The sequence below is a fragment of the Belonocnema kinseyi genome, chromosome 4 (genome assembly GCF_010883055.1).
Source record: "Belonocnema kinseyi isolate 2016_QV_RU_SX_M_011 chromosome 4, B_treatae_v1, whole genome shotgun sequence".
NCBI lineage: Eukaryota > Metazoa > Arthropoda > Insecta > Hymenoptera > Cynipidae > Belonocnema > Belonocnema kinseyi.
Window position 1 is genome coordinate 135456316 of NC_046660.1, and position 11852 is coordinate 135468167.

At 36.1% G+C, this 11852-nt stretch overlaps 1 protein-coding gene across 1 annotated transcript in view; it reads right to left on the reverse strand.

Annotated features, from left to right (window-relative positions):
• The window catches only part of LOC117170625 (ataxin-7-like protein 1), a 204409-nt gene that overhangs the window by 102978 nt on the left and 89579 nt on the right, over window positions 1-11852 (reverse strand). Inside the window, exon 3 of the mRNA XM_033357525.1 lies at window positions 5577-5681. Coding sequence (XP_033213416.1) covers window positions 5577-5681 — 105 coding nt within the window. The remainder of the gene's footprint in view (window positions 1-5576; window positions 5682-11852) is intronic.

Below are 11852 nucleotides of genomic sequence, written 5' to 3' on the forward strand. Positions count from 1 at the left end.
AAAGCTCTCGCTGCATTATACACACAATAATTGATAGCCCAGAGGTCGGATTCTCCGGAAAAATGTCCACGAAGCTCGTCATCCATTTCAGCCAGATCTTTAAGCTTAAGAGAAACCTTGGTGTTGATGTTTCTCCGGGTTGTGAAGTATCGATCTTCATCTATTGGATGCCTGTCCGCGGTTGGTCTTAGTGTCGCCTCTCTTTCTCTGTTGGCGGCTTGTTCTAGCTGTGGTAGAGTAGGAGTTCCGTTTACAAAGCCCCTTTTACGGAGTATTTCAGCATGGTTTCGCAGACACTCTAGCAAGTCGTGATTCAGTCGCTCCGTCCACCCAAAAGTCGCGATATCCCGCCGATCCATCGCATTGAATCCATTTTCATTGGCTCCCCCAGCTCTATATTGGTCGGCATTGTTGGCCGACCCATTGTCGGGAGCCCTGCGCGTTCTGTTGTTTTGAACCGCACTTACTACAACTATGGTTGGTGTTGTCATTGTTGTTCCCACGAGAAGCTACGGAAAGGGGTTCGTCCATCCTTGTAGAGCCACGCATGCAAGGATAAGGCTGCGTACTCTGAGAGGTCGCCTGCTATACCAGAGTCACCGTTCTAGACACCTCACCCAGGTGTAAAATTTTTTTGCTATTGTAAGATCAACAAATCTAAAGAAAATTACCTTTGAAGAAGCCTAGATTTTGAGTCAACTTCCAGTTGCTCCTAAATTCGCCAAACTGTCCGGAAAAAATGGAGAAAATTCAAGTGGATTACTTGCCTATTTGTAAATGAAACCCAAGTTTGAAAATATAAAAAAAATAATTAAAATTGTGGTAACTAGAGTTGTTAATGCAAGAAAATATTAACTCCGAGTTGAATGGATATATCGAGACGAATTAAGACTCAAAAGGAAGAGTTTAGGATACTGATAGAGCTCGGCTCAATAAAAAGTCGATTAAATTGTATATTTACCTGAAAATTGAATTAGCATAATTTAGACTTAAATGAGCTATGCTCAAGTCTCGCGAGGGAATAGTAGTATAGAAAAATGGTGATTGGTGCCCATTGCCAGGTCGCCCACAACGGCCAAAATTTGAAAAGGGAGTGTGCTTCTGTACGGTTCCCTGCAGTGTATAGGTCAGAATTCAGAGTCATGGTCCATGACTAGACCTGGTCATTAGTTGTAGTTTCATTTCCAGGGAATGGTACAGAAGCAGACCCCTTTTTTTAATTTTTCGCCGTTGGGAGCGGCCTGGTAATGGGCAGCCGTCACTTGTAAATAACGCGCTATGTAAATAAGCAGGTTCCCGCACGATGCTCTTGGGGCATACTTCATTATTACATCGTTCGTTCTTGTATTTGATGAACTATTACTTAAATTTTTGTCACCTTCAGGACTGTACGATATCTCGTTTACTTGACTCTTCCGCTCGTCTTCGGAATCTCTTTCAATCTCATTCCGATCGATTTCGTCCATTTTGGAACCTCGCAAAATTTTCAATTGCCTCACATGGGCTGTTAAAGAATATCTTACTATTAGTCTTCAACGTTCCACAATAGGTTGAATCTCATAGGTGTTGCTCGGGATTTTTCAGATAACTGCGTATGGATCTCGATAACTAAACTGTAACTTTGTGCGATGGAAGTTGAATTTATGCTTACATAAATTCTGCGATGGTTGTTTAACCCTTTTTTTTAATTATATATAGAATGTATTTTTTTATGAGAAGATTTTGTATTAATAGAATAACTATGTCGTTCCGAGATTGTATTCGCGAGCACCGATACATAAAACTATTTTTATTATAATAATAGAGAATACTCGACTAACACATATATTTATTTTAAAAAAGAGTTTGGGGGCAAGCTGAAGTAAGGTTGGCCGTATATTTGAGTGTATATTTGAGAGTACATATGAGCGTGTTCCTTCTTAAAAACGGAGGTTTAAAAATATGTTAAAATATGTATATCTAAAAATATAAAAAATGGAAAATACTAGACAATTGTTACATTTAATTTCATTATTATCGTGCAAATATTAGTCCCAGAATTTTGGCCATCCTTACTTTCACAAGCAAGCACCAATTAATAGTTTCTTTCAGTCGGAAACAAAGTGAGTTACCTCCTTTGTATTAGCTACAATTTTTATTCTAAAGATATTTCTCTAAAACTAATATGTACCTTCCTAAAACATCGTAAACCACGAAAATCTCAATTTTTACTTAAATTTGATATTCGCAACCTCTAATTTTTGAAAAATCTGAAATAGGAGGAGAGTATTTTCTCACCCAGAGAAACAAGCTGTATTTGTATATATTCCAAAAAAGTCCCTAGGGCTAAATAGCCCTCTAAAGAACAGATTAATACAAGGTCATTATAAATTTAGCAAGCCCTGACCGACCGAATACTTTACTAGTCTTATAATTTAATTCATGTATTAAACAAAATAAATAAATGGAGTCGACTCAGAATGCGTATCGAATTAAGTATAGGATTAATGCGTCGTAATTAACATTTAGTGATTAATTAGTAGCTCTTGTGCATGTAAGGGTTAAATTAAAGAAGAAAAAACTATGTATATGCGATATAAAAAAATTACCAATAGTAATGAAAACAGGTCTAAATTCGAAGATAAAATATTCGAGAACTAAGTAAGAGAGTTTATCAGTATGTAATCTCAAAAGTTGTTGGGTTACGAGTATCGTACAAATATTTAAATAAGAGATTCTTAAAATGATACAGGGAAGGTGCATTTTTAATAGGAACTTTATTCCATAAAGGGGAACCTCTTATTATAAATGATATTTGAAGCTGACGTGTTCTGTGGTAAGGAATCTTAAGAATTTTATGTCTTTCACGAAGCTTAGACTGTGCTGGAAGGTCTCTGTCTACAAATTAGAAGAGCTTAAATAGATATTCAGGAGCATTGTTTCGAAAATAATGTAAAGCAAATTACCCACAAAGAATGATCTTCTCTTGTCAACATTTAGTAAACCAGCTTTAAGTCTGTATGGACTTATGTGTTCGCATTTAGGAAAATTGTAGATAAAACGGACACAGGCGTTTAACGCACGCTGGAGGTTTAAATTTAAATTGTCGGTCAAATCATCATATAAGGAACAATCTTAATCAAAGTGAGTAAGTATACAGTACTTATTCCTATATAGCTGTTATAGAATATTGTATGTTTTTCTCAAGTTGCTCTGTATCTGTTCCTTCCAGGACAAGGTACGGTTATATAAATATCCTAGATCTTTAACTTCTTTCGAAAAAGGGATGAGATGCTGGATAATGAGGCATGGAAATGATGCCAGATTCTCAAGCGAAGGAGTTGAAGTAGGTCCAACTACAATTGCCTAATTTTTGCCCACGTTAAGAGTAAGCCCATTCTTCCAGGCCCAAAGGATAACGCGATCGATATCCTCCTGAACTAGAAAAAGTAATCTACTGAGCGAAGAAATTGGTCCCGATAAGTAAATTTTGAAATCTTCAGCATATTTCTGGTAGCTGCAATGTTGAAGTTAACTTCCAAGGTCAGAAGATATATTTCTATAAGGTATAAAGAAAACTTTAAAAAATTGAAGGTATAATTACCAACGGCCGTAAAATATCCATTCAGTAATAATATCACACCATTGTGTGTGTTTTCATTTCGTAGATAGCCTAATTTGTTAGTGGAATCGTTCTATATGTTGAAGCAGTGACAGTTGAATCCTAGACGTGCCATCATCTTTTCGGCAAAAGATATTTCCTCCTGCAATCCAAAGTTATTTAATCTTCTTTTGTCTTCTTAAATCCGAACCAGAAGCGTAGATCCTTCATTTAAAGGGCGTCAAAGCCTCACGAATGAAAATCAGACCTTTATTACTATCTGTCCAGCCACGATCGGTCGTAGAGAAGTCTCTTACTTTTTTTATCTACTTAATTATCTTATCCCTTAACAACTGTCTGTTGAACTTGGCAACAATGATAGGTGCAAGTAGTGGATTGGATATTGGGGATTCACGTATGCGATAAACATTCAATAGGTCATCTTTTTTTAAAGGGAGCACTCAGTAAGTTGGCAACGGAATTCAGAACGGATGAAGGATCCTCATTTGGTTTAACAGGTAACCCGTGGATGTCGAGGGTACTTTGAAGTGCAGCTTGCTCTTGACAGTTAAGGGAAGTTTCAAGTGAGGCGTCCTTCAATTTCAGCGGGCTTGCCTCCGTCTTTATCTTTGGGACGCCATCCACATTACTGACAGCTGAACTTTCAAGCAAATCAATTCTTCGAGAATTCTCAGAAACGTCAGTCCTGATTTCCTGAACCGTAGTTTTAATTTTTAAAATCCACTCATACAGCTGGGTTTCGAATTCTTTAAAAAGGTTTCTGATCTGTTCCTCCGCCTGCACGGCCGCTGCGCTCTGTGCTTGTAATATAGCACTGTGAATCGTCTCGATGTATCCAAGCGGCAGGAGCACAGCAATAACAGGGACAGAAGAAACTATAGTAAGTAAAGGGTTGTCTACGTGATCATTGCCATCATGTTCGATATCTGCGCTGAAAAATAGCAAGGAGCTTCGATCTAAGCTCGAAGAGGTGCCGCTAGCATTCGGAGATCTGCAGTTGAAGCAAAGAAAATAAACCTTATATTAACCTTATATTATAAAACTTATATTAACGCAGGCTAAGTGACTAAATACGCCACACTTTATTGCAAGAAACAGCGCCCGGTGATCCTCTGGAGATAAGCTTATTGCACTCGGGACAAGCACCCATCGTTAGATATACGTATTAGCTGCAAGAGAGCTGTCTAATTCAGAAACTGGAAAACAATCTTTTATGCACCAAGGAACCCAAAAATAAGCCAAAAAATAGGAGAAATAAAACTCTCGTAATACGGCCGCCGAAAAATAAAAACAAGTTTTTTGTAAACCACCCTAACCACTGTTAACCACTTCAACACATTAGTAATTATTAAGGCTCAATTATTAGACGGATTGAAGTCTTGTTTTATTGAATTTTGAACAACTTTACAGCAAGGGCCCACTTGAAAAGTTATTTAAAAAAAATGTTTATCAAATAAAAAATGTTGTATTAGCTAAAATAAGAAAATAAACAGTTAAACGTTATATCTGAAAGCCTTACTGTGATTTAAACAAAATACAGTAAAATGTATTAGACACAAATTATGAAAATGAAATTTTTTTAACGATGTACCCTAAGGGGAGCCGCACCAAGGGCAAGGGGCACGGGTAGAATCCCACCCTGAAGCCCAGGTCAGTCCGCGGCTGGAGAGTTCTTAGGAACTATTCGGTAGAATGAGATTCGACTGTGCAGTGCACACTGTAATGCATAAATAAAGAAATCGAGGGTTACCTAACTTCAATTTTTTCATAACTCGATAACATGATTCAAGGTAATTGCAAGTATTTCTACTTTATTTTAGGTAAATATTTAGAAAATTTCCAATTATCTTTGGTGATTAGGTTGATTTGACTTAGCCATGTTTAGCTTTTTCCGCTTCAATTATTTGTATATCCAAGTCAACAACAGTGATAACGCAATTCAATTTTTAAATAAGGATTTGTAAATCACACATACCCATATGCTGAATTAAGGCTTGCGGTTTGACTATCGCGTTGCATATTTCACAAACCACTCCATAAAAAGTATCTCTTTCTGGACAGAAACCATATAAATCAATATCTGGAAAACAAAACAAAAGTAAGTTTATTAATTTGTTTATCGTTGTGATTGATTAGTAGAATTATATTCAGACTTGTAACGAACATCTTAGGGTGGATAAAAATTATGCGTTAAACGATTTTATTATTTTTTCTAACACATCGGCCATCGTCCTATCAACACAGAATTTTGACTTTCCCGCGAAAGACTCTTGCAGGCGGCTTGAAAAAAAACGAGCAATAGAATTATGAGTATTAAAGTAGAAAGAGCGAGCGTTATCTCTAAGACGATGGCGCGATAAGGCAATATCCGGGTGGCAAATGTGTTCCGTTCTCTTCGCACTCGGCGGTTTCGGCATCAGGCATTCTTCGTACAATTAAGAGCATATAATAATGTGAATAATGTGATGAGTCAGACGATGCACAATAGAAAGCAGTATACACAATTCCTCTCGCGTCCCTTCCCTATTCGGAAAAAACACCTTCCAATACAACATTTTGCAAGCTGTAAGAGATTCCGATTGTGAAATCTCTAAAATGTAATCAGGAATTCTTTTTAATGGATGGATCAATTTCTTTTCGAAATACCACCCAAAGAACGGGCAGAGGTTAACACACTGGGTTTAGTTTCTAAATCTCTACTCCATATTATTTCCCACCAAAAATTACCTGTGCTCCATCAACGAGGCACAACAAAGATAATCCAAATTTACAGTTTTCTGGGCGACAGGGATTAGTTATGACACTTCATATCTAGCATTTCCTGACCGTCTGAAAGTCGCAACGTGGATCTTTAGGTATATTTCTAAAGTCATCCGCGACGAACGTTAAAATAAAGTTGAAGATATGAAATTTCCCTTCCGACGAAAAGTATCAACAAACTACGCTAGGGCGCATCGTGGCCTCTAGCTAGTTTTTTTTATAAAAAAGAAAAATAATAAAATCATTATCGTATACTCAGTAATTAGTAAGGTACGCCTAATGGCTGCCAAACTAAGTTATTTAGTAATTAGACGTAATGTTTTTCAGTCCGAAATGGTGCTGTAGTGGGCAGAAAGTGCCAAGTACCTAAGGATTACCACATTAATTTTTCAAAACAGACCTGATATGCTCGAGTATTGATTCTTTGGAATCGATCCCGCCCAGTCGAATCGAAGGCAGGTTCGATTCGCGAGCAGCGATTCTTTCTTTTTACGCTTGGATTATTGAGTAATTGTTAACCTGAATTGAAATTAATTAATTGAAATCGATTTTTGATAATGGCGGGCTTTTTTAAAGGCAAGGGAATTGTTGGAATCGGAATCTAGAATCGATTCCTACCGTCGATTCTTGGATTCCCAGAATCGACATTTTTTGGATCGAACAATCGAGAATTCGAGAATATAAACATACTTTAATTAAACATGACTTGAAAGCTGGGCAGTTTGGAGAAAGAGAAGAGAAAATTATCGAAAATAGTACTGACATTATCATAACCCTACATCTCTCGTGAATTTTACAAAAAGGCTGCCGATTTCTCCAGTTAATTCATTATTGTTATTTGTTTACGATCAATAAAATAACATTATTTTATGATTTGTATAGTATCCATAAAACTTCGTTCAAATATAGTTTTAATATTTAAAGAAATAATATTGCGGATTTTATAAAATACACATCCTTATTTGTTATGCCCAGACCATCAATAAATAAATTTATTTAATTGCTTGTTTACTCTTGTATTTATAATCGTGATCAAATTAAAATAATGAAATTACTGAAGAAATAGACAGCCCTTTTTTAAAATATATGATAAGGATGAAGGGTTATGATAACGGCAGAGCTATTAAAAAAAAATTTCTCGACATTTTTTCAGAATATTTAGTTAAATTATATTTAGTTTCCACGAAATTAATGTTGTGTCTTAAAAAAATGCTCTTACATCTCTCCATAACAATAAAAATATATTTAATAATTATTTCTAGTGACAGGGCTTTCAACCTCTACCCAAAACTTAGTCCCCAAGAAATACACTTGAGCGCCCTGAACGGAACTGAAACAGAAAGTTCACTGTTAAACGTGAAAATAAATTTGTTTCCTGCTTACGTGCTGAAAACGTTTCCAGGTTGTTGTGAATTTTGTTAAAAATGTGAGCTTTGTCTTGAATAATCGGCCTACATACTCTTTCTCAGTTGATTAAATCATTCAAATCATTCAAATTCTGATTGATCTTGAATGAAATTTTGAAAAAGGTATTATGCTGTTGTAGACTTAATAATTTTATAATGCGAGAATTGTGAATTTAAACATTTAAATTACAAATGAACCAAAAATGTAATGTTAACACAGTACAGAATTGGATAACCAATATTTGTTTCAAACTTGGTATATTGCATAAAAAAAGCTAAAAAAATTAAACCGAATTTTAAGAAATCTAATTGTTTGTTATTAGAATGTAACAAAAACATGTCTATTAAATTAGAGTTACAATTGTAACGTAGTTATGACATTTTGAAATTATTACGTTATATCACAATCTTCAAGTCTGATTCTAATGAACGGGGATTGTTTTTTATGTTTTCCTATTAAAAACTGTTATTTTGATGAAGCATCCTCATATGTTGCGAAAAAGGTTTTAATTTTCCAACAAATTAAAAATTCGATCTTTAATCGCCATCCGAAGCCGATTTTTAAAACCTAGTTTATTGTTTATTGCAAATTTAGTTTATTGCAATTCAAGATACCCGTCTATCGCAACTTCCCCAACTCCCAACACTAATGGTCACATGTTCCGGATAGCCAATGACAGCGCGTAAGCGGGAATGTATTGTAAGACCACCTTCCGGATACGAGGTTTGACTGTACTTCATATGTCGGGAGCATGTTATTATTTTTTCTTATAACTAAAAATGAAGTTCGTAAAGCAAACCATAGCCGAGCCAACTCAAATTATAGTTTTGGTCACTGTCAAATTTTCAAATTCTAAATCAATTTTCTCGAACCTGGATTACTTTTTTAAATCAAACTTTTCGTGTCTTAATTCAACAACATTTCATACCGTATCTCGATCTGACGATCGTGATTACGAAATTTCTACGCTGCTGAAAGTTTCAACTTTTGAGGACTTGTTTGAACATATTGTTATCAAATTAAGTATTACTGGGACTAAATGTTAAATGTTTTTTCGTTTTTCTATTCGACTTTTTTGGTATAGTTTGATCGGTTTGCGTGTTGAAAAACCTGGATTTATAATACATTTCGAGTATTTGTGCAAAGAAACTGACCCGTGACTATCCTATCATAAAAAAAGAGGTTGCGATATAATCTCGAAGCCTGACGCCACATTATCTCTTCACCTATTGGTTGGATTTAAATGCACCACCTATTCTTTAGAATCGAGATCAGAATCGAGATCAGAATCGAGATCAGCGCGAATCTATTATGAAGCCAAGACATTTCCGTCTAGCCCTGATCCTGATTGAGTTATAGAGCCGACGATATGGTTGTAAGAATAAAGTTGGTGGGGGGGGGGGGGGGGGGGCAGACTACAAGGAGGATGTTGACCGTGCAAACAAGTAAGCATTGTAGGCGTTGTGTCGACTATTTACGTTCTTCCCCTTACCGATCGAGGGGCACACCTCGTGCCAGTCACGCTGAGTCTCTGAGTTCTTACGTTCATGGCAGATTCCCGAGTGATCGGGAATTACATATTTATGTTGCTTTGTAAGTTTTATTTACTGTTTAGTTAAGTGTATGAAGTAAATTTTAATTTAATGCTTGCGCTAAGTTAAAATTTTTAGTAAATGGACGTGTGAGTCAGAAGGACTCTGTGCGCCAGTTACGTTGTGTCTAGGAGTTCATACATACGTGCATGATTTAGATCTACGTGATTTGATCTACTAATTATATAATCGATGGTGACTTTCAGTCGCAGTAATAGAATTGATGGTTCTATACGGTTCGACGCATGAGGAAATTTCTCTATTTTTATCGGTCTTTACTTCAAGTGAATAAAGTTATATTAATTAGTTTTGATATCCTGTTGGGTGTAGAATCATCTGGACTAAGAAATACTTAGTTCGTCAAATATTTTTAAGAACCAAAGAAGTCATCCATTATCATGTGCCAATAGTGGTTACAGAAATGTTTGTGAGTACTTGTACTGAAATTTATGTAAAAGTAACAAGATTTTATCGGTAAATGTAGACACTTTAAAAAAAAAATAATTAGGAAAATTTCTGAACGATCAATTATATGATTTTATTATATGTAATATTGTTTGTATTTTTTAAATTACCATGCAGACGTTTTTTTCAGATAATCTTTTGTCTCACACTGTTGTGTATTGAAAGCGACTGAATAAACTAGATTCTGTAATATTTATTACGCTCCTTTCAGTTAAATAGAGGTGTAAGTAAAGAATCACCTCGCTACTATTAAAGGTATTGTCTTTTTTCACATATTTATGATAGGATAACGTTTTTTGAAAATATACTTCCCGTGAGGTCAATAATTATAAATATTCATTCTTTTTACAAATCATATTTTGGCTCTTTTCGATGTAGAGTGTGTGGATCTCGAAACAGTAAGGGCACGTGGGTTAGCGTTCACAGATGATAAGGTTCTTATTGCAGAGTTCATCGAAAACTTGCAAAAAATGTTGAATAAACTGAATGCAAGCATGAAGAGCATGGGCCTCAACATTAATGCAAATAAAGCAAAAACTATGGTATTCGAAGAACAGAGTGAGAGAAACCTATACAATATTGTGTTAAATGATGAGAGAATTGAACAAGTTGATAAGTTCGTGTACATTGGTAGCTCATTTACTAGGGACGGAAAGATATATGAGGAATTAGATAGACGCATAAACGAAGGTAAGAAGGTTACTGGTAGAGCAGGACCCCTTATCAGAAGTAAAAATATATCAAATAAAGCTAAAATGGCAATACATAATTCTATATTTGTACCGACTGTACTATACGGTAGCGAGACATGGACCTATCAAGAAAAAGATAAGAGTAAAGTTAATGCAATTGACATGAGATTCTTGCGCGTGATATGCGGGAAAACTCTGATGGATAAAATGAGTAACGAAATAATTCTCAAAGAATGTGGTGCGGAAGAGACGATAGTAGAAACATGGGGAAAAAATCGGTTAAGATGGTTCGGACATGTTGAAAGAATGCCAAATGAACGAATAACGAAAAAAGTATATCAATGTAAAGTAAATGGCAGCGTGCCCAAAGGTAGACCGCGGAAAGAATTGTTAGAATGTGTGAATGAGACCTTAGTTAGAAGAGACATAAGCCACAGAAACACGAGAGCTTGCATGAAAAAATACATGGACATAAAAGAAGCTAGAGTAGTATGTAAGGACAGAAAAATATGGCGACAAATAGTTAAAAAAAGAGTGCCCGCAGAGAGAATGACGCCTGAAACAAAAGACCTTGGATACTACTGGACCCAAGTGGGGAACCTCACATGACGACTTTGTGTGGACCTTTGGGGTGATTGCTAGAGAGATTGATAAGCAACCTGGGTCGGAGCAGTGTTGCGGAACGAACGTATTATTTAAATAAATATCACGAGAATTCTAGATCAATCTAAAAATTTTATATCCCTTCCTCACATTACTCCCTTGACTGTTGTCACCTCCAACGCCTCGTGGCCGCTCGTAATTATATACCTACAACATCATCGCAGGAGGTTGACCCGAGTAAAAGTTTAATAAAAACATAATAATAATAAATAAGCAGTGGAATATCAGCTTTGCCTGCTGAGGATGCTTTGGCTAGCGCTAGCTATTTGCAGCCAACCAGCTCGACAGAAATGCCGTGGGAGAGCACAATTGGGATACCACAATGAAAGAGGAATTGGTGCGTCTCTATAACGAAAGTGCGAAGTTTAAAACGAGAATGGAATAAGGATACAATTTAGAAACAAAATTTGCTGCAAAGTATCCTGATATACAAAAAGTCGCACTAAGAGATTTGAACGGTAAGGTGAGGGACATCAGGTCTAATCTACTAGGCAGTCTGATAAGTCCCTGAAAAATGAAACACGGAGACGTTTTTTTGGCCAAAGTCTGTTTTATTTTTCAACATACTCCCCTTTTAGGTCGATACAGCGAGTCCAACGATTTTCTAACTTTTTGATACCGTCTGAAAAGTACTCGATCGGAAGGTCTCCAAAATACGCCTCAGTTTCAGCT